The 23276-nt window shown below is 37.3% G+C and overlaps 6 protein-coding genes and 1 pseudogene across 6 annotated transcripts; 3 read left to right on the plus strand and 4 right to left on the minus strand.

Annotated features, from left to right (window-relative positions):
* Positions 1591–4015, plus strand: LOC104776943 (ALA-interacting subunit 1). The gene is made up of 8 exons (XM_010501128.2): positions 1591–1984; positions 2207–2265; positions 2384–2458; positions 2546–2659; positions 2762–2832; positions 3018–3315; positions 3409–3698; positions 3795–4015. The coding sequence occupies exons 1-8, from the start codon at positions 1894–1896 to the stop codon at positions 3847–3849; spliced, it is 1053 nt and encodes a 350-aa protein (XP_010499430.1). The 5' UTR covers positions 1591–1893; the 3' UTR covers positions 3850–4015.
* LOC104776954 (zinc transporter 1) lies at positions 4118–5560 on the minus strand. Its single transcript, XM_010501137.2, has 2 exons — positions 4728–5560; positions 4118–4538 (listed from the first exon to the last, which is right to left on the minus strand). The coding sequence occupies exons 1-2, from the start codon at positions 5487–5489 to the stop codon at positions 4227–4229; spliced, it is 1074 nt and encodes a 357-aa protein (XP_010499439.1). The 5' UTR covers positions 5490–5560; the 3' UTR covers positions 4118–4226.
* LOC104776975 (DCN1-like protein 1) lies at positions 9195–11577 on the plus strand. Its single transcript, XM_010501158.2, has 11 exons — positions 9195–9426; positions 9633–9694; positions 9878–10017; positions 10112–10170; positions 10263–10286; positions 10480–10562; positions 10662–10726; positions 10840–10889; positions 10981–11082; positions 11166–11225; positions 11328–11577. Exons 1-11 carry the CDS (start codon positions 9424–9426, stop codon positions 11430–11432), a joined length of 753 nt encoding a protein of 250 aa, XP_010499460.1. The 5' UTR covers positions 9195–9423; the 3' UTR covers positions 11433–11577.
* Positions 11442–13873, minus strand: LOC104776965 (pentatricopeptide repeat-containing protein At3g12770). Its single transcript, XM_010501147.1, has 2 exons — positions 13766–13873; positions 11442–13667 (listed from the first exon to the last, which is right to left on the minus strand). Exons 1-2 carry the CDS (start codon positions 13806–13808, stop codon positions 11623–11625), a joined length of 2088 nt encoding a protein of 695 aa, XP_010499449.1. The 5' UTR covers positions 13809–13873; the 3' UTR covers positions 11442–11622.
* On the plus strand, positions 14483–15815 carry LOC104776996 (annotated as a pseudogene).
* LOC104776986 (phosphoglycerate kinase 1, chloroplastic) lies at positions 15782–18456 on the minus strand (the record flags this gene model as incomplete). The annotated part of the gene is given in 6 exon segments (XM_010501169.2): positions 15782–16113; positions 16195–16353; positions 17085–17402; positions 17518–17778; positions 17858–17935; positions 18029–18456. Coding segments are annotated over 6 exon segments (1446 nt in total). The 3' UTR covers positions 15782–15903.
* LOC104777002 (peroxisomal 2,4-dienoyl-CoA reductase) lies at positions 18649–20191 on the minus strand. The gene is made up of 5 exons (XM_010501193.2): positions 19864–20191; positions 19621–19780; positions 19352–19524; positions 19034–19256; positions 18649–18939 (listed from the first exon to the last, which is right to left on the minus strand). Exons 1-5 carry the CDS (start codon positions 20047–20049, stop codon positions 18785–18787), a joined length of 897 nt encoding a protein of 298 aa, XP_010499495.1. The 5' UTR covers positions 20050–20191; the 3' UTR covers positions 18649–18784.

Below are 23276 nucleotides of genomic sequence, written 5' to 3' on the forward strand. Positions count from 1 at the left end.
TGTTTAATTAATCTAGATGAAAAGATTCGTGTGCTTTGTAACTTTGAATAAAGAAGACAAGTGGAACAAAGCTGATGTTTAACTTTTAGCTCATCAATTAAGTTATATGTATGTAAAAGAAAAAAAAAAGAGGAAGGAAAGTAATTGTTTTGTTAGCTTAATTTTCAAGCAGCCTCTTGTCTCCTTTTTTTAGTTTATGGATTCTTCTTCTTATATTCCTCTACACAGAGATGAATATATTCCCCTTCAAATCACACACACCACTCATATATCATATATGACACAACTCAGTTAACTCATGCTCTCAAACTCAACCAAGTCCGTTGAGTATCGGACCAAACCAAACCAATAACAATAATACGCAACTTGTATTTGATCCAGCTAAAGATCAATACGTCGAGGCCCTTTTCAACACAGTTAAAGCCCAATTTATATATTAAAGGCCCAACTAGTTTGAGTATCTTTATGATGTGGTCAAACTAACCTGACATGTGCATATATTTTTGGATTTGTTAGCATTTTAGTATATTTTTGAATTTGAAAAAAGAAGAAAGTGTAAGATAGATGTAGCAAGAGATAGCAAAGTGTGTGAGATATAGTGATTGAGAGAATATCAGGGCATCGAGAGTTATGGAGAAGAAAGACGAGAGAGATGGAAGGAAGAGAGTGGTTATGTGGGTTTTTTTTCATTTGTTTATTATATTCTATATAATATAAAAACAAAAATAATAGCTAATTAAAATTGGTTTTCAAAAACTTTTCAGATATAGAAAAATCTATGTTTTTTACAATTTGTTTTGCATATTGTTTGATGATTTTTTTGATAATGTTAAATATTTTTTACAAATTTTGTATCCGTACACTTTATCGAGTGTAGACACATTATTGAGTGTACAGATATCTGTACACATTATCTAGTATACTGATGTAATTTGTTTAATGTGTACATTTAATTATGTGTACAGATATATGTACATTTAATTATGTGTACAGATATATGTACATTTAATTATGTGTACAGATATATGTACACTTAATAAGATGTATAGACACTTGTATACTTAAAATAGTGTACGGATAATATAATATATTAAAAAATTATTAAACAAAATTTATATCAAATTGTAAAGAAAAAATATATATATTTTTACGTATCTAAAAAGTTTTCTAAAAAAAGAAATATATTAATAATTATTTGAAAAATCAAGAAAATAAAAGAGAAGAAGAGTAATGGCATAAGATGTAATTAAGTAAGGTCTTGAATGACAAAAAAGACAATATGAACATGTGAATAGTGGTCAACGTTGTTTTTCTAATTGTAAATAGTGAATGTATTGATTTGCTAATTTTGTTTCAAAAACGTATCATTTCCCCAAATAACTCTATATTTTTTCAATTTTCTTGACCATTCTAAACAGTCCACCTACATCATCAATTCATTAAAAAAATTAAGCAATTGAGCAGATTAGGTATTTTTTTTTCTTTTGGTAAAAATTAAGCAATTGGCCATATTCATGCTGTGATCATATATAATAAGTCCATACCAAAAATCATATATAATTGGCCATGCATTAATTTGGTAATATTCAGTTGTATTTTTATCACATTTCTACTAAAATATCTTTTAAAAAAAAAACAAAGCAGAAGAGAACAAAAATGGGCAACTGCCACGATCCATCCTACGAAACTTCAATTTTGGGGTTTTCTCTCGTCTTCTTCTTCTTCTCTTCTCCTTCTAGATCGGAGGAAATGGGTCTTACCAGCCGCCATTGACGACTACGACGACCATTCCTTCTTCTTCTTCTTCTTCTTCTTCTAGCCTCCTTCTACTTTTTTTTTTTCTCTTTTTCATTCTCTCCCATTCACTATTCTCTTCTTCCTCTACACAGAGAGATGTCTTCTAATACACCATCTTCTAGCGCCGCCGCTGCTGCCGGATCGGCAGAATCTTCCGCCGCCCGGAGAAATTCGAAACGACCCAAGTGTATATCTCTTCTTTCCCTCATCGTCACGATTCTTGTTTAACTCTTCGATTCGATTCAATATTCTCGCTATGTCTTTATTAGATTTGACTCTAGTAGGTTGACTATATTATTAGGGTTCTTACTTTCTCATTGAAAAGACTTGATTTTTTAATTTAGAAGTTTTAGCTTAGGAATCGAGTATGCTCTATAGCTAAAAGGGTGATTATGATTTGATTTTGCAGATTCAAAATTTACACAGCAGGAGCTTCCAGCTTGCAAGCCTATTCTTACGCCTGGTTGGGTAAGTTAGCTTCTTGATTTTATTACTTGTAATCTCTTTATACTCATGTTTTTTTTTCAGTCTACAGTGTTTATTTTGCTTTGAAACGCTCAATTGAATTTATCTTTTTGTTCTGCAGGTGATTTCGACATTTTTGATCATTAGTGTCATCTTCATTCCACTCGGAGTTATTTATCTTTTTGCTTCTCAAGATGTAAGTGATGATGATCCAATACTGCTGTGCTGAGGCCTTCACTAATATGGGTTCTTTATCTCACATGTTTCAACTCTTGTGATGTAGGTTGTTGAGATTGTTGATCGGTATGATACTGAATGCATACCTCCGTCTGATAGGGCTAACAAGGTTGCATACATTCAAGGAGCTGCAAATAAATCTTGTACTCGGACACTAACTGTTAGTTTTTCCCTATGCCAGTGTTTCGTTCTTTGGAGATTTGATTAGTCATTGAGTGTTTTTGTTTACTGGCTCTTTTCGTATTCTTGGTATTTTGTTTAGGTGCCTAAGGAAATGAAGCAGCCTATCTACGTATATTACCAGCTTGAGAACTTTTACCAGAATCACCGCAGGTATGTGTTGAGAACTTCTATCTTTCTTGTAATATTTTGTATTTGTATGGGGGTTTCAGTGCTAGAACTAGAGTGAACGGCTACATTGATATCACAAAGTAGCCAGGGTGCATGGAAAGAAATTCTTAAGTTTGACTTACGAATTCCTTTAAATTGTTCTGTCGTTGTCATCTTTGATGTTGCAGGTATGTGAAAAGCCGAAGTGATTCGCAATTGAGAAGTGTGAAAGATGAGAATCAAATAGACGCATGCAAGCCTGAGGATGATTTTGGTGGGCAGCCGATTGTACCATGTGGTCTAATTGCTTGGAGTTTATTTAATGACACATACACTCTATCAAGAAAGAACCAGCCTTTAGCTGTTAACAAGAAAGGAATCGCATGGAAGAGTGACAAGGAACACAAGTTTGGGAAAAATGTATTTCCAAAGAACTTCCAGAAGGGTAATATCACCGGTGGTGCCAAACTAAATCCAAATATACCAGTAAGCCTTTAATAACATGGTACAGTCTTAGACAGGGTCATATCCTTTGCAAAACACTTGACTTGGTCTCCCTTTCTCTCTTATATCTTTCAGTTGAGTGAGCAAGAGGATCTGATTGTGTGGATGAGGACTGCAGCTTTGCCAACATTTAGAAAATTATACGGGAAGATAGAGAGTGATTTGCATAAGGGTGATACCATAGAAGTGAATCTGCAGAACAACTACAACACATACAGTTTCAGTGGGAAGAAGAAGCTTGTCCTGTCCACAACAAGTTGGCTTGGTGGAAAGAACGACTTCCTCGGCATTGCTTACCTCACAGTTGGGGGGATATGTTTCGTCCTGGCTCTTGCATTTACCGTCATGTATCTTGTGAAACCCAGGTTTGTATCTTATCCTTGGCCTTTTAAACGTATTATTCAAAGATAAAAGCAAAGTGTAGGTAGATTTTGATTTGGTGTGGTGTTGGGTTTGTACAGGCGGCTTGGTGATCCTACCTACTTGTCGTGGAACAGAATTCCTGGAGGTCGGTAAACAAAGACTCTGCATCATCAACGTTTGTAAATCTACTTTCCGTGGTTGTAATCTGATTCAAAACTGCAAGTGATGATTTTCTTATTATTGATGTGAAATGTATGTAAGATGTTATAGTTAAAAGATGCTCATTACATAGAATGATTGATGCTTCCTATCATGCTCATTACCTTTTTCTCTTCGGAAAAAGCAACTCCCTCGAAATGGATTATTAGCTGGACTCTCTCTGCCTTTTAAACTATATGTTTGTATCAATCAAGAGCACTCATTGCGTTCAAATAGAATAGTATTTGATTCCGAGATTAGAAACACCATTACAGATTCGACAAAAAAGAGCGGCATTTGGTTTGTTTTGTTTGTTAGCTACAGTTCAGTAATCAGGCCCAGATGGCGAGGAGGGACATGGAAGCAGCGCCGAGGACGAGAGAGAGGTAAGCGGCCAAGTGAAGCCAGAGATTGGATTGCAATCTTGGATTCATAAAATCAGGAGCAAGAAGATCAACGAGTGACATGTAAATGAGAATCCCAGCAGATGCAGCGTTCAACATTCCTTCCACCATTATTGCCTCTTTGCTCTCTTTCCTGTATCCTAAACCACTCGACATCCCCATCCCTATCCCTATCCCAACTGGTGCTGTCACCGAGAAAAATGTTGCCATTATCACCGTTGATTTCGATTTCAACTCCGCCTATACATACATACACACACAACATCAGTATGCTATTATCAATCAATTTATTTTTAAACATGAAAAAAAGATGATTGTTGTGACATGGTTCGCCTAGACTAATGTAAGTTACCTGTGACACTAAAAATATGTCTAAACTAAACCACACGTCTGGCTAATAGGAAGTAAAGATTCGTGGAAGAGACTTACAAGGGAGATGCAGCCACCGAGGCCAAGACCTTCAAAGAACTGATGAAACGAAAGAGCAGCCATGAGTGGCTTTATGGTGTCTATGCTCTGTGAAGCTCCAAGTGATATCCCTATTATAACCGAATGTACAACTATGCCAATCTCAAGCACTTGTGACACTATGCGTCTCCTGATCATCTCAGTCGAGCCATGCGCGTGTCCGTGACTCGCGTGCGTGTGCACGTGAACATGACCCGCATGCTCTTCTTCGTCTACTACTACGTTCACTTGCTTGCTCCCGCTGTTATTGCTAAAATGTTGCCTCTTGTAATACCCCGTGGCAAAAGTATCGATCATCAGAGTCCCCATCGCCGACAGCATCGCTACGAACCCGGCGAACGGGAACTTACCAGCTGTCGTGTCCTCAAGACAAGGTGAGCTCAATCTCTCGAACGCGTCTGGTAGTATATGGACGAAACCAGTGCATAGGATCACCCCAGCAGCAAAAGCTTTCACCATAAAGAAGATATCGTTTTCCGGCTGTAACGCAGGAATCTTTTTCCCGATCAACGGTAGACTGACGCCGAGTCCTCCCGCCACAAGAAGCAAAGCGATCGAACCAAGCTTCAACTTCGTCGCTTTCTCTGCTTCATCTTTAGATACAGCGTCACGATCATCGTGACTTGTACAATCACTCGAGGCACAACACATATGTAAACATATTAATATCAATACTACACAAACTCTCAACATAGTTGCTGAAGAACAGCCGCATTCAGACATGGGGTTTTTAGATATTTTTTGCTATTATTTTGTAAGAGAGTAAAGTGTGAAGAGTTATGGTGAAGAAACGAAAGCTTTTTATAGAGAGAAAGCGAGAGAGAACCTTAACTTTTAATAAGCGAGTGGTCCATATATGTTAATAGCAGAATCTATATATTACGTAGAGTTGACCACTATATACGTAGAGTTTACCACTATACACATTTCTTTGTTTGTCGCGCACAAAAGAATTTGAAATTCTCTTATTACTCTTATTGTATAACACTAAGTCATTTAAACAAAGTCTAGTCTAGATACAAACAGGAAGGAACATTTATGGAAAAGGTCGGCTTTAGAATTCATTGGTTACTATAAGAAATTCTTCAAGCATCTTAGATTGTAGTGTATGGATGGCTCAAACAAGACGCCCTTTCGATCTCTTCTAATCATTACTTATATCTATTTATACATTCTCTTGAGATATGCACTAATTAAACTAGGACGATGAACAATTCAAAGTATGTATATTTAAGGAACAACATGGAGCGTACTGTTTTCTTTTTAAGTAGGCATTGAATGGAACCATTTTGACGATTATGATAAAGTAGAAAAGAGATTAGCTGTGAATTATATAATCCTTGTAACTATTAGTTGTCAAGTTTAGTAGTACATGATCTCTAGCTTTTTCACTTTATCAAAAGCGAAAAATAGATGACTAAATATGAATTGAAAATGTGGAAGACATTTTTTTAACAAGAAAGTAAAATGTGAAGACAGAATGTCGTCATGTTAGTCTGTGAACCTGTGAACCGTGAGGTGAGTGATTTTAATTTGATTTCTTTAGTTTACTTTTTGGGTTCAAGAAATTTACGATGGTCTCATCTTCCTCTCAAGGTGGGAATGGGTGGGTAATGCTAGGCCAATCAAGCCACGTGTTTCGAATTCAGATTTCACCATCTCTACTTGAGTGTGATGGTTACCTGAACCCAATGATTTTTGGCCTTTTGTTTCTCTTGGTTTCAAGTCTTAAAAACTCTGAACTATAATTCAGATATAGACGTTTGAGGAAACAATTATTGGGTTTTATAAGAAGAGAAATCGCACAGAACTGATCCCAAAACATCAATGTTTGATCACGACGCTTAACTAGATTTTTGTGTAACTTTTATACCCTTAAACTAGATTTTAACCCGCGATACACCGCCGCATTATGTATTTTTGTATATTTTATATAACTTACTAAAAAAACATTATGTTGGATCAAATATATGTTTTAAACTTTTTAACAATAATATTGAGATATTTGTAATTTTATTTTCTTTATCTATTTAAAAATTATTATTTTCATTTGAAATTTAATTAATCAAAATTCTTTTATTTTGGAATTTAATCAATCAAAATTAGTTGTTGTGAAAGTAAATATTTATGTATAATACTTTGTAGTTAGTATAAAATTATTTAAATTTTATTCACCAATTTGAAATTATTTAGTTTTGTCTATGAGTATGATGGAGCGGGTTAGTGTTGGTTTTTAACTTCTTTCATATAAAATTAAGTTTTAAAATATTTTGTTTGTGTTTTTAGACCAACCCGCAAAAATATATAAGTGTACTAATATTAACCTAATTCCCATCACATACTTATGATTATTTTTAGTCTAGGTTTGGACCCGTAGATAAAAAAAAATAGTTATTAAAAAATAGTTAGTTTTGTATCTGAGTATGATGGAGCGAGTTAGTGTTGGTTTTTAACTTCTTTCATATAAAATTAAGTTTTAAAATATTTTGTTTGTGTTTTTAAACCAACCCGCAAAAATATATAAGTCTACTAATATTAACCTAATTTCTATCACATTCTTATGATTATTTTTAGTTTAGGTTTGGACCCGTGAATAAATAAAATTTTTCATAAATTATTGTTGCTTTTTTAGTATTGTTATTGATATTTACACAAATAATATTATTGATATTACTCATATGACTAAATTTGATGTGTTCACTATTTAAATTGTGCAACAGGATATATATATATATATATTTGTATTTGACATCATAACTCTATAAATGACACATGTTTTTTAGTAAAAAAAACTTATATCATTTTGTGGAGGTTAAAACAATATATATATATATAGTATAATAAAATCATACATTATTAGTTTATTTTTATATTTTTTTCTACCCATTTTGACATCAATTACTCTATCCATTTTAACATAGAAAATATTAAACAATTTATGTATAATGGAAAATATGTATAATGCCAAACCAATGATGGAAAATCGAAATTGAATAAGGTAAAATACTATAGTTTCTTTTTTCATTAAATTTTTTTAAAATTTGTGATTAAAAAGGAAAATAGAAATTGATGTTGCTCAGATATTTAGGGAAATATATATTTCCATACTCGATTTTCCTAATTTTTTTTTAATTTTTTTTATTAAATATTTTAATTACAATGACATATGATGTAAATATTGTCCAACTTCAAACCTTATTCTGAAAAATACTCCGAAAATAATAATATAGATTTGATCTTTTAATCTAATACTTCATTAGGATATCTACCAAAATGGTTTGCGTTAGTTTGGTAGTTGTGCTAAGTTTAAACATGTAAAAAGCATTGTTCACGTACGAAAAGAAAACATATTTAAATATAACTGATATTTATATATGAAAAAAAAAATGTCGAGCATCAATCAATCGTTCACAAACATCTACATGTGCATTGCCTATTCGAATTTAACATGAACGCATTCACTCTTTTTGTTTTCTTTCTCATTTCCTATCAGAATTTTATCACTAATATTTTACATTCCATGTAAATAATAAGATGGAAACGAAGAAAATGTCGATGGAGTGATGTATATATAATATTTTTGACGATTGCACATTTCATTTGCTTAGTAATTAACACCAATATAATGATTTTCCCGTAATTTATATATACACACAACCATAAAAATTAAATTATAATTATCCACAATAACTATCCACAATGAATTAAGCCCAACATTACCCTAATAACTTCAATACACCAAAAAAAAAAGAAAAAACACTTCAATACACCAACTTTATAATTATAGCCCATAATCTTCATTAGATTTCATAATCTTTGTGATATCAATAAAAAATACCTAAATCATAATTTACTTTTTAACTTTAAAAACACTGCCTAATTGGTGATCTCATATCTCCAAACTTTGTATTTTGCCAGATATATTTCCCTAATTAATTTTTAATATTTTTAAGACATTCACTTTCTTATTTTGAGTGGTAACTTTTGTACATGATTCACTCGGTTAATGGTACATGACTATAGCTAGAACCGATAGCCAAAACATACTTTCAGTTTTTCTTTATCGTTAAAAAAATCAATACAACATTATTTGTCACAAATCGAAACTCTCTGTTTAATATATTCTACAACATCAGGATTATATATACGCTTTTTTTTTGGTCAACTGAATTATATTGATGGATATATAAGCTATATAACATCAGGACTATTTATAAGCTATACAAAACATTTATATCCTCATCTATTAAACTAGCAAAAGTTATTCGAACACATACCGGGTGGTTTACTTACAGAAATATGTCTTCCGGTCCCGTTTTTGTGTACTGAGATATTTTTACGATGTACCGGTTTAGTGAACCGAGTCATTGCATAATTGAACATTTATTTATAAGAAAGAAAAGTAAAAAAAAAGAAAAAAAGAAAAAAGAAATAAAACATTTGCATTGAGCGAGAGAGAGAGAGAGAGAGAGAGGAAAGCAGAAGAAGCAATCGTGAGAGACTCTCGAGTCTTCCTGAGTCACTCCCCCTCTCCTCTCACACCTCTTTGCTTCGGCGACGACGGCGAATTTGGGAGAGATAAAGAGAGCTAACAACATCTTTCCCTTCAATTACCTTGTTAGGGTTTTGTATTTTGTGTTCTTGATTCTTCTTCACAATGGTACGCGCTTTCTCCTTCATCCACTTTTGGGTTTACGAATCCTCTAATGGCGTCTGTGCTTTTTTTTTGTTTTGTTTTTGTGTGTTTGGAGTTTCATTTCAAAGTCTAGTAGAAACGAACAAGGCTCCCTTAATTTTGCGATTTCAGTGATGATTGGCATCTTTTGTGAGTATATAATCGTGTATGATTACTTTTTGTTTCTTCAGCATAAGTTGAATCGAAACAACCGTGACAAACTTCAGCAGTTCGTGGATATCACAGGAGCTAGGTAACTGGATCTATCCCCATGAGCTAGGCTTAGTTTTACTGTAGATTTGTTGTTACATAAGGCCAATACAAGGAACTGTATCTGTAGTTTGATAGCAAACGTATTTGTAACATTTGTTGGGTTTGTCTATATTATTATCTCAAATTGTGTTTTGGTTTGACCTGTTAAATTGTATTTGGGCAGTGAGAAGAGTGCTCTTCAGGCTCTCAAAGCCACTGATTGGCACCTTGAAGCAGCCTTTGATGTGTTTTACAGCCAGCCTCACCCAAGAACCAATTCTTCTGATGTAAGACGCTTGGAGGAGCTCTACAATAGATATAAAGGCAAGCTACTTGTTGCTCTCTGAGTTGATCAAAGCCACTGTTTGATATCATTTGTGTTCCTTTTGCATTAACAATGTTGTGTTGCATTTTGCAGACCAATATTCTGATATGATTCTAGCAGAGGGTATCTCGAATCTGTGTAATGATCTTGAGGTATTATATTTGTCTTCTTGAATATATGCTTAAGAATGATGTGGTTTATCTTACACAGTGTTAATTAAAACTGTCTTGAATTCAATCTCCAGGTGGAACCACAAGACATAGTCACGGTATGTTTATCCTGAAACATTTTCCTATAACTAGCTTGCGTGTATCTGGTTTTTTTACTTTTGCCTTAAGGATGCCACCCAGTATGAGTTATAGAGGAACAGATTGAAAGTAGAGTTTTAACTCATTGGTTTCTCACTGGTTGCTCTGGGTTTTCGTGTTCATCTTCTGGATATTTACTTATTCCAATTTCAGTTGGTTCTTTCGTGGCATATGAATGCTGCCACAGCGTGTGAATTTTCTAAGCAAGAATTTATCACTGGATTACAGGCGTTAGGGTGAGTTAACTAGCCTTGATGCTTTTCGATTTTGTAACATTTTTACCTGATGAGGGGTCTTTTTATGTGGAGTACTAAGACTCAATTTTCTGATGGCAGTGTAGATTCAGTTGGGAAGTTGCGCGAAAAGCTGCCATTTATGCGTTCTGAGCTAAAAGATGAACGTAAGTAGAAAAATGAGTGGCCATTCTTTATCTGGTTCACAATTTGATTGATGGAAAGTCCTACGTTAGCTGACATTTGTGTAATGTTCTTCTTGTGCATTTATCTTGTTCAGAAAAGTTCCATGATATATACAACTTTGCGTTTGGGTGGGCGAAAGAGAAGGTAAAAACCTTGATATGAGGTATTTGCCTCTAGGATATGTTGTTTTTTTTCAGAGGCTAGTGACAAATATTTTAATGGTAAAATGTTTCAGGGGCAAAAATCTCTTGCTCTAGATACGGCGATCGGGATGTGGCAGTTGTTATTTGCAGAAAGAGAGTGGCCGTTGGTAACTCACTGGTGTGATTTCTTGCAGGTAAACACTCGAGTATAATATATCATCAAGGCATCTTCTATCTTATTTGTTGCTTCTGATACAATTTTGTTTCCAAAAATCAGGATCGTCATAACAAGGCCATATCTAAGGACACATGGGCGCAGCTCCTGGAATTTTCAAGGGTAAGAGAAAAACTAGATACAGCTGTCAATGAGTTTACATTATTGCAACTATGATGGAGTAGCGTTGATATATGGATTGAGACAATATTTTTGTGAATGCAGATGGTCGACCCTGTGCTGTCGAATTATGATGCAGAAGGAGCATGGCCTTACCTCATTGATGAATTCGTTGAGTACCTGTATGACAAGAATGTCGTTGAGAAGTGATCAGCCAACTGGGAGAAGTAATTTGTTCTATCTTACAATGTTCCTTTCGTCTCATTATTTTAATAGACTTTACAGATTTCTATTGTGTTTCTGGTCAGAATCTTGAAATTGATTATTAAATAAGTCAGCTTTTCAACTTTTATGACTTGTCTTAGTATAATGAAACCAAAATTGCTCCTCTATCTGTTGTTTACCAATAATCATTGCACGAACAAACTCCATTCTTAAAATGATGGAACCGATTTGTGTCTCTCACGACAATCTCTCTGCCTACAAGCTTTGAGATAAGCTTTGTTGCAGCGTGGCAGTTCACACACGCTCTTAGATTCTTTGTGATCCGCAGTGTTGTCCCTTGGGGTGTACTTATGAGTCCATATGCGATCGCTATCCTCTCACTGTGGTTGCACAGAGTCTCTTCAGCTTCTTCATCGTTGAGATCGTGCAATGAAGCATCCTTGTATGCCACAAATCCACCTTCCTTTAGTCTGCTCTCTATCCACTCTACTTGTCTCTCTATCTCTTTGTATCTCGGATGTGACTTATCACCCACTCGGAAAGCCTCCAACCTTCCCCTTACTTCAACCCAGCTGCATCCAACGTCTTTGCTCAATCCTTTCTCCTTCATTCTCACCCGCACCTCTGCAACACGCTCCCACAAACGAGCTGCAGCATATAGATTTGAGAGCTGCACGTAGTGGCCTGTGTTGGATGGATCTATAGCAAAAAGCTGTTGAGCTGCGTATTCTCCCAGTTCCACATGGCGATGCTTCTTGCACGCGCTTAGGAGGGCTCCCCAAACTGTTACACCGGGCTGGACTGGCATACATTTGATCACTTCATAAGCTTGATCCATATGACCAGCCCGCCCGAGAAGATCAATTACGCATGCATAGTGTTGCTGTTGTGGATTTATTTTGTGATCTGTCATCCTGTTGAAGAACCACCAGCCTTCTCTTACCAAGCCTGAGTGGTTACAGGCCATGAGGAGCCCCAGAAAAGTGATGTCATTGGGATGCACTCCATCACGTTCCATTATACGGTACAGACTGATTGCTTCTCTTGCCCGCCCGTGCAATCCATACCCAACAATCATAGCACTCCACACCACAACATCCCTGTCAAGAGTTCGGTCAAAAACCGATCTTGCACACTCTACACTACCACATTTAGCAAACATATCAATTAGGGCGCTGCTAATGAAAACGTCATCCCTGTAGTCTGTCCTGCCTACATATTCGTCCATCCAGCGAGCCTGCTCAAGAGAACCAACTTGAGCGCAAGCTGAAACGGCAGATGTTATAGAGATGGTGTCGGGTCTGACATCTTTCTCAATCATCTCATGAAACATATCAATAGCATCCTTGGCATAACCGTTCTTAGCGTAGCCAGAGATCATTGCGTTCCACAAAATAAGGTTGGGTGACTTCATCTTATCAAACAGAACTTTAGCAGTTGCGACTTGTCCGCATTTTGCATACATGGTGTTGAGAGAGATGAGCAAGTCAGGCTCTGTTTCAAGACCCATCTTCACAACAGAAGCATGAACAGATCTCCCTTGCTCCAAATCCTGTAAGCAAGTGAAAGCATTGAGAACACTAACGAGAGATACCCAGTCTGGCTTCACACCCACCTTCCTCATCTGACTAAAAATCTCAAGAGCTTCCACAGGCTCACCGTTTTGAGCATAAGCTGAAACAATAGCCGTCCATGATACAATCGTTCTCTCAGTCAATGGCACCCCTTTAAACACAGTTCTCGCGGACCCTAAACGCCTACATTTTGCGTACAAGGCAATAAGACCGTTCTGAACAAACACATCATCCTCAAATCCAAGCCTAAACACCTGAGCGTGAACAAGCCGACCCACGGGAAGGTGAGACAAACCGCCGCAAGCTTTAAGAAGATGAGGGAAAGTGAAAGAATCAGGAGAAACACGAGCGAGCTGCATCTTGGAATACATGAGAAGTGCATCTTGGAAGTAATTGTTTCTGGAATAACCCCTGATGATAGCATTCCAGGGGTATATTTGAGGGTGAGGTAAACCGTCGAACACCTGGCGTGCGAAAGTAACGTCTCCAAAAGAAGAGCTTGCTTGAATGAGTTTGGTGATCAAGAAACCACTGAACTGCAAACCAAGTACTAGTAAATGTGCGTGGATTTGTCTCAGCTGAGATTTACGAGTGGAGCTATCTATAAGCGACGCGTAGAAAGAATCAGAGTGGATTCCTGAATTGGCTGCAACCAAAAAAAAAAAACAAGAACAGAGTTTCACATCATATGAGAGTTTTGTTTTTGGGGATCGAAAACAGCAAATTTAGAGTTCTTCTTCTTACTGTAGAGTAAAGGAGAAGCAAGAAGAGATGCTTCCGCCGACATTGCTGCCTCATTTCTTTTTCATTCTTCGTTTGGTTATTTTGTCTTTGTCTCCTTCAGAGTTTACATTTTTTCATATCGATTTTGAATTCTATTTATATTTTTCTGAAAATTTATTTTATTTATGGAATTTTTGTGAACTTTTTGTTGTTGGGCTTGGGCCTATTCTCCTTTTTTTTTTTTTTTTTTTTTTTTTNTGTTTTTTTGTATTCAGTTAAAAAAGATATATTCGGAAGATAAATAATACCAATTTAAAATGGAAATCCAATTGAAGTTATATAAATTAATTATTGAGGGAAAAAAAATAATAACTAAATGAGTACTAATAATGGGGAGAAGAAAACCAAATTGAAATAAAATCAATTAAAATTGAAAGAATATTTTTAATGTATAGCTAAATAATGATATTAAGGAAAGTAAATCATAACAAGTTTTGTTAATAAAGTTATCAATTAGAGAAACACGCTAAAAATAAGGCTCAAAAAATCATATATGACAATTTGACAATTTTGTTCAGGATCTACATAAATAAGATCCCAATGTTATCCTTTAATTCTTAGGGTTTTACTCTTTTTTTTCCTGATCCTATATGACAATTTGTTTATTTTAGCTCTCTCCACTATAAATATATTTAGGAGAGGCTTAAAGAACTTAAGTTAGATAGAGAAAGCAAAATCATGAGTTTTTTTATTACTAATCTCTTCGGAGAGCCATACGAACAAGGCAGTGACTCTGATCATGATGATGGTGATCGAGCTGGTATTACTAATCTCTCCCAAGAGCCACACGAACAAGGTATCAGCTGTGACTCTGATCATGATGATGGTGATCGAGCAGGTATTGATGACTCTGACGATGATCCAGCACCGGGTAAACCTAGAGTGCTGCATTCAGACAAGTTAAGGTCAAGATCTGGGCATAAGTTCATGAGACGTGCGGAGAAAGTTTGGGCAATTCCTTCTACTACAGAGGAGGAAAAAGTTGAATCCCTAAAACGTGTACGTGAGTCTAAACCGGGATCAGAAGAAGAAAAGGTGGGTGACGTCGTTCGTTTTGGGAAGAACAGTTACTTCGTGATTGATATCTTCGAGAAAGAGATCATGGAGTTGGGAGACAAAGTGGATCTGAACTTCAAAAGATTCAGAAAGTTGGAAGCTGTTGATGGAGACGCTCCGCGAGACCATCACTTCTACAAGTACCGTTGCTGTTACCCTTCTTGCTGCTGCGTTTGCTAGACCGGTGCCGTGGAGAGAGAGTGGTGGATTCTTGAGAGAGGATTAGCCTTGAAGGAGAAGAAAGGAGTCAGCTTCTTCGTGAGAACTTATCAAGAAAGAAAAGAGCTGATGAGGGTTGCTGTAACCGTGACTGATTGTCATCATTATCACAGTTTGTACTTCTTCGACATCCTGTTCCCTACCGAGTATCCATATGGAGCACCTTGTTTCTATTACCATCCGTATGGCCTTCCTTTGAGCAATTTTGAATCCCAAAGGTCATTGGGTGTAAAGCTCCGCTACAACATCTTAGATGTGTTTCTCCACATTCAAGACATTGTGTTGATGAACACCAACAAGTCATGTCACCAGATGCTAGATATGCTCGAACGGCCGCTCGCTGGGTTTCAAGATTTCGTAAAAGGTTTCTTTAGGAAGAAGGGACCGTTGATTCTTCGGAACTTGATGGAAGAGTTTGATATGGAAAAGGAGAGGGACAAGAAATGTTCTGGAAGGTGTACACTGCGTTTGTAGACAATAAAGCTTATTGTGGGCATCTTCTCAACAGTGATCTCAAAGCAGAGCTGGAGAATATGAAGGAGAAAGAGTATACGTTAAGCGATTACTACTATGGTTCTCCATCTCCCTACTACCCAACCTACACTAAAAGGTCCGATGGTTTCAAGAAGACATCCAAAAACCTAAGCTTCTTTAGCAAGTACTTGCCTTTCGATTATTAGTGTCTGGTAAGAGTTTGCCTCATAAAAGGGGAACGAGTCTCTGTCTCTGATAAAAATTAAACAGACAAGCGTTGAATATGTAGATTTACAGCGAAAGAAACTCTGTAAAGTATACAGTGTTTGCCTCATCAATGGTAAGAGTTTCTAAACGGTGACTGGGATCGCTTCATCAAGGGCGACAACACCGGGAAGTACTTTGCCTTCCAACAGCTCCAAGCTGGCGCCACCACCAGTGGAGATGTGACTCATGACTCCTGCTACTCCCACTTTCTCCACTGCAGCCACTGAGTCTCCTCCTCCTATTATCGTTGTCACTCCCTTTCCACTTAGCTCTGCTAGTTTATTTGCTACCGCCTGCAACAACCATAATCCACAACTTAAAATCTTATATTCATCTACCATATGTTTATTCTATACGAGGAATCACTTTCTTACCTCTGTTCCAGCTGCAAACTTTTCCATCTCGAAAACTCCCATAGGTCCATTCCAAATGACTGTTTGTGTTGTGTCCAGAGCTTCGTTGAAAGTTTTGATAGAGTCTGGACCGATGTCCAATCCCATCCATCCGTCTTCAATGCCTGATGCAGGCACGATCTACAGAAATCCACATCACATTCTTTGCTCAGAACACAAAGCTTTAGAAAAATCAAATATTTAATAATTCTACTTCTCACATCTCTCTTTTAGATCATCAAGCAAGAACAAACCAAACGAGTTTACATAGAGCACCATGCTTAAACAGGAGCACAACTTACTGGCTTCCCAAATCTCTCTGGCTTACCAAATCTCTTTTACTCTTAGAGTTTAAAATTCAGCTTTTGAAGGAGCAAATCTTTTTCTCTTTGTTCTTTTAGATTAAGTAGTAGACCAGTCAAAAGAGTTTGTCTAACAATCTAAGCAGAGAAAAGTCTTACAAAAACCCCATTCCCATTTTTCTTTTCACTATCATCACCCATAATATAAACTAGTAAACTGCCAAGCTTTAAGCAATTGAGAGATGAGAGAGACAGACCTTGCTGTTGGCATCAGGAGCAAATTTGTCAGCAACAACAACATCTNATGGCTCCCCATATTTCTTTTACAAGGCACAAGTATAGCTAGCATATGGTTCACATAAGAGGTTAAAACTCAGCTTTAAAAGGAGCAAAACTTCTCTCTTTTTCTTTTAGATGATGTAGACCAGTCAAAAGGGTTTGTCCAAGAATCTCAGCACAGAAAAGTCTTACAAAACCCCAGTTCCCATTTTTATTTCCACTATCATCACCCAAGAATATAAACTAGTAAACTGCCAAGCTTTAAGCAATGGCGAGATGAGAGAGACAGACCTTGCTGTTGGCATCAGGAGCAAATTTGTCAGCAACCACAACATCTGTGGGCAACAAAAGAGACACTCCTTTGGCCTTAGCTTTGGCAAGGAGTTCTGTAGCCAATTCAAGTTTGTCTTCTTCAACAAGGGACGAACCAACTGAAAGACCTTGTGCCTTGTAGAATGTAAAGATCATTCCACCACCAAGAAGAAGGATATCACACTTCTCCAGAAGCGATTCAATAACTCCAATTTTGGATGAGACCTTGGATCCACCCACTATGGCTGCAAATGGTCTCTTTGGGGATGAAACAGCGCCTACAAGGTAGTCTAGCTCCTGTAGTTAGAGAAAGAAGTAAACAAATAAGTTCATGGTATCATTTGTAGCAACGATGCTTTGATGCTGAATTGGTAATCAAAGGGAAGTAGAATCTCTTCTATCAATAAATCACCTTTTGTAGAAGGAAACCAGCAACCGAAGGCTTCAAGAACTTAGTGACTCCTTCGGTAGAAGCATGAGCTCTGTGAGCAGTTCCGAAAGCATCATTGACATAGAGGTCAGCTAATGCAGCAAGCTTCTTGGCAAACTCAGGATCGTTCTTCTCTTCCTCCTTGTAAAACCTGACGTTCTCAAGAAGCAAAACTCCACCTTCAGGAAGAGCAGACACCAAGCTTTCCACTTCCGGACCGATACAATCATCAGCTTTCGTGACCTACAAAATTCTAAGTCAAAAAAAGCTCTCTCAAGCCAAGGAACATGATTCATCAGCGAGAACAAAACACGAACTTTACCTGAATACCAAGAAGCTCAGAGAGTCTAGGCACAAGAGGAGCCAAACTGAACTTTGGTGTGACTCCCTTTGGTCTTCCCTGAAAGAAAGATCAAAACCAATAAAGTGTTCAAATTTAGTTCAGGGGATGGAGCATTCAAATGTAGAGAGTGTGTGTGTGGGAATATATTACCAGATGAGTGGAGAGGATGACTTTAGCACCATTCTCAATCAAATACTTGATCGTTGGAATAGCTGCACGGATTCTGGTATCATCGGTGATGGTCTGGTTATCATCGAGAGGTACATTGAGATCAGCTCTCACGAAAACCTTCTTCCCCTTCAAATCAGCTGAGGTCAGATCTCCGACGCTCTTCTTCGCCATAGAAACCACTCCTCTGCTCCCTTTCCCGCGAACTGATTCAACCTTGGAAGCAACGTGGAGAGAGAAACGACGGGCATCGAGAGTGGCGGAGAAGCCAAGAGGACGCGCGGAAACAGAGGTGGAGGGGATCGGCAAAAGGGAGGCGCGTGCACGAGTTGCGGCGGAGGAAGCAACGCCGCTGGTGGACTTAAGGAGTGAAAATGCGGGGCTTGCGGCGGCTGAAGCCATGTGGATCAAGAGGAGATAACAAAGATGAAGAGATGAGAAACAGAGGGAGAGAGTGACTCACAATGTTCTCTTGGCTATTGGGTTTTTAGAGAGAGAGAGATTGGAATTTTTTTTTGTCTTATCACTGATGAGAGGTTCTAAAGCTTTCACCTTTTTTCTCAGAGATTAGTTTACTGTTTTGGCCCCTCTTTTTCTACATATTTTGTAAAGAATGCTATTTTATTGTGCATAAGATAGTTTGATCTACATAATCATGATAATATAATTTTCTCTGTCTCCAAATGTAATTCAATATAACCCGATACAATTTTATATGAGATCAGACACACAAATGGTCTAAAGCTTGCTGGTGGGCAGACCAACAGGCTTGGCCCTGGACCTCTTCTCCACCGCACGAGAGAGTTGCTTCACAGCTTCTTTGGGCAAATGGCGAGGTTTGCTAAGCCACAGTCCTCCATCTACCACCATTGTCAGTCCGTTCACAAATTTCCCTGTTTAAACAAATCAGGCAATGTGTATTATCAGCATTTCAATCATTTATATGTTTTATATACTAAAGACAGTGATTTTAACTCAGCAGCATACCAGAATCACAGCTTAGGTAGAGGGCAGCCATTGCGATATCCCACTTCTCACCGAGTTTATAAAGAGGCATGTACTCTCGGGTTTTGTTTTCAATCTCCTCAGGTACAAGTTTACTCATTCCCGGTGTACCTCCAATGGGTCCTGGTGCAATCCCGTTCACTCTAATATCATAGTCAGTTCCCCACTCCAATGCCAAGTTTCTTGTCGTAGCATCAACTGCAGCCTGTTTCAAGTTTCAAACTCCTAAGATCCCATTTGCTACATTTGATTGTTCTTATTACTCGGTTCTTGATTTCCTAACCATACAAAGGAAATTACCTTGGCAGCAGAAACATGAATTTGGTACCAAGAAGCCGGGTAGTGCAAAGTAGCACTTATGTTAATAATCGAACCACCACCACTTGATGAGTCTCTCCCAGGCCCATCTTTCTTAAGATACTTAAGTGCTGCGTGACACATGTTGAATGTTCCTACTGCATCAATGTCCAAGACTGCACAATATAAAATTAAAAAAGCGTTTCCTTTAGCTAAAGCAACACTCAAAATCTCAGGCACAATTCCTCTCAAATCATTATCAAAAAGTGAACCTGTTCTGAAGCCATTAGGAGACAAATCCTCAGCAGCAGCGAGGAAATTGCCAGCAGCAGCGTTAACAAGAACATCAATTTTACCAAAATGCTGAAAAGTTGATTCCACAACTCTTCTCGCATCCTCTTGCTTACGAACATCACCTTCCAATCCAATAGCCTTCAATCAAAAAAAAAACAACAAACATCATACAAAAATCCTCAATAAAAAAATCGCGAATCGAGAAAGAGAGAGAGAAGTACCTGAATCCCTAGAGATCGGAGAGCGTTAACAGCATCGTCGAGAACTTGTTTCCGGCGTCCCATGATGGCGATAGAACCTCCATGTTTGCCGAACTGAGAAGAGATCTCAAAACCGATACCGGATCCGCCGCCTGTGATGAGAGCTACCTTACCTTTGACCACATCAGGTTTGAACGGAGACTCCATTACCACCACGGCACCACACACACTCTTGCAAATTCGGTAAATTAAAGCCACTCACTCAACCTCTCACCTACTAAACCAACATTTGATTTAAATGTCTCCGCATTTTTTTAAGTAAAAAATTACATAATTATGATATTTATTTCTACTAATCACAAATTTGTTGCCTAATGACGACGATTCACCACTCACCGTTATCTCGCAAAAGATTTATAATAATAACCCAAAACAAAACACTATTTAATTAATTATTTTAAAGATATTTTATAAAAAAGAATTATTAATAAAATTATTTAATTTAAAGAAAAATAGGATTCAAAGGGTAACGAGAGAGGCCCAAACCTTTTTTTTGTTTTGTTTTTGTTTTTTTTTTTTTTTTTTATNTTTGACTTGATCTATCTGCGCCGCGAGCTCGCTTCGCCTCTCTCGAAGCTCCTCCTTCTCCGATAAACTATTAATTTTTCTCACAGCCAAAGCTTCAACCTTTATCGTATATCTCTCATTGTTGTTATCTCGATCTCAAAATCACATCTTTCTTTTAAGTAAAGAATGAAGTGGAAAGAAATTTGATAAAGAAACCTAATTCGTTCTTCCCCTTTCGATTCGAGGATAACTTTTTTTTTTTTTTGATTGTTCAGCTAAGATTAGTCGGTTAAAGTTTTGAGATTTGGAAACCCTGTGATGTTTTTGTTGAGTGATGAAATCGTTGCGGTTGTTTTATAGCATTGAAGTTGAAACCCTAATTCCGGGGACCTTGTGGAGTGTCTCTGTTTGCACTCTGCTGTCTCTAGTCTTCTTCTTCTTCTGCTTCGCCCTTTGAAGGTTTTGCATAGAGAGCGTTAGTAATGGCGTCTAAAGGTGGGAAATCTAAACCTGATATAGTTATGGCTTCCAAAGCTGGGAAATCTAAACCTGATAATGAGTATAAAGCTAAGCGCCAGAAGGTTAGCTTCCAAGTTTTTATCTTTACGCTTTTGAGTTCATCTTCTTCCTTCCAGTCTTTGAGCTTAGTGTTGACGGGTTTTTTTTTTTTTCTGTTTTACAGACGCTCGAAGCTCCTAAAGAACCACGTCGCCCTAAAACTCACTGGGACCATGTTTTGGAAGAGATGGCTTGGCTTTCAAAGGTTATTAGAAAGAGTGCTACTTTGTTATCATTCAGCTAGGATTGGTATGCATGCATGCTTTTTCTCTTCTCTTCTAATTGTTGACGTTTTGTAGGACTTTGAGTCCGAGAGGAAGTGGAAGCTGGCGCAGGCCAAGAAGGTTGCTTTGAGGGCCAGTAAAGGCATGCTTGATCAGGCATCTAGGGAAGAAAGGAAGCTAAAGGTTCTTTCCTCTTTTTCTCTTTGCTCTTTCAGAGTACTTACACTCTCTCCAGCATTAGTTTTTAATTGACATTATTGCTTCTTACAGGAAGAAGAACTGCGGTTACGGAAAGTAGCTCTTAATATCTCGAAAGACATGAAAAAGTTTTGGATGAAAGTTGAGAAGCTGGTAATTCTTTTACTTTTCTTCCCTGGACTTGAAATTCAAGGTTTGGTATAACTTCTGTGTGTCTGAAACCTGTTGTTCTGTGTGGTGTTGCGTCTTTATAGGTGCTTTACAAGCATCAGCTGGTACGCAATGAGAAAAAGAAGAAGGCTATGGACAAGCAACTAGAGTTTCTGTTAGGCCAAACCGAGAGGTTACTACGGAATGTTTCTTACTCAGTTTTTTTTTAGTTCTGGAACATATTTAAAAGAACTGAATTTGACCTGTTTGTTTATGTTAGGTACTCAACCATGTTGGCAGAAAATTTAGTGGAGCCTTATAAAGAAGGACATAGTAGTCCTCCAAAAACTCTGCCAGCTATCGAGTTGAAAAGTGATGAGGAGATGGCAGAACAGATACCTCCAGAGATAAATTCTTGTGAGCACCCTATTACTCAACACAGCATTATTGTCAAGTGTAAGTGGATCCTAACAATCTTTTGACGCAGTAGCTGCAGATCTTGAATCAGAAAGTCCTGAAATCGATGAGGATTATGATCTAAAATCCGAGGATGAGACCGTGAGTTTCACTTAATCTTCTTTTTATTTTTGTTTTACCACTTAGCAATTACTGTGTATCACAGCTTGAATCTACCTGCACCTCAAAGAAAATTGTTACGTTTTGTCATGACACTACCCTGTACCCAACATATAGGCTATACTCTAGTTTTGAATAGTTTCTGTGGAGATAGAAGTGATTATTTTTGCTCATTTATCTCTTATCTTTGAGGAGTCATATGTTCCATATCTCATTGTAAACCCACAATTACACTTAGGAAGATGATGAAAATACTATTGAGGAGGATGAAAAACATTTTACCAAACGAGAAAGACAGGAAGAGTTGGAAGCTTTGCGAGATGAAGTGGATCTACCAGTTGAGGAGCTGCTCAGACGTTATACTGCTGGGAGAGGTTGGGATAACTCTATGCTTGCAATTCGTTGACCTTTTTTTTCGTTATATACTTTGAAGTTTACTAGATGTCAACTATTTGAATTGCATCCTCTTTTTGTATAAGAGTTTTATTTTGATCCCTCAGTCAGTCGAGAAACCAGCCCAGAAAATGATGAAAGTGGAGACAAACTGGCCTCAGTAGATCAAGATCATGGAGAGGGTGAGTGGTATTAAGTCCCTATAATGTATTGAAAAGCAATGCAACTTCTCTTTGACTTCCTCTTCCCATTTTACATATACAGCAGACATGAACAATCTTACTGCTTCTGAAGAAACAGAAAAGAGCCCAAGTGTTCGTCGTTCTGTAAGTTGTATGTCTTTTTAAAATCCCATTGTCTGATTTGTCATTGAAATTCTGGCTCAAATATAATATATATCCTTTATTTACAGAATGATAGCTGCGGTCGTTTGGCAAAAACCAAGACCCATTCTCATGACCTCGAGCCAGGCACGACGACTGCTTCTGCTAAGTGCAGAAAGGAAGATCATACTTATGATTTTAACGATGAACAGGTAACTGGATCTGATCTCATTTGTGGATCATTTGTCAGGAGACCTTAATGATGTTCTTCGTTGCAATTAACATAAGGTCTCTGGTTCTGACTAATGATGAACTTGATTTGTCACTGATTGTAATATGTGCAGGAAGATGTCGACTTTGTTGTTGCCACTGGTGAGGAAAAGGTCAGCCATCTCATCAAATGCCAGAGATCAGTCATTTTAAAACTTTTCTCTTTTAACTTGAT

This window comes from Camelina sativa, chromosome 1, assembly GCF_000633955.1.
Source record: "Camelina sativa cultivar DH55 chromosome 1, Cs, whole genome shotgun sequence".
In the NCBI taxonomy this organism is placed as follows: domain Eukaryota; kingdom Viridiplantae; phylum Streptophyta; class Magnoliopsida; order Brassicales; family Brassicaceae; genus Camelina; species Camelina sativa.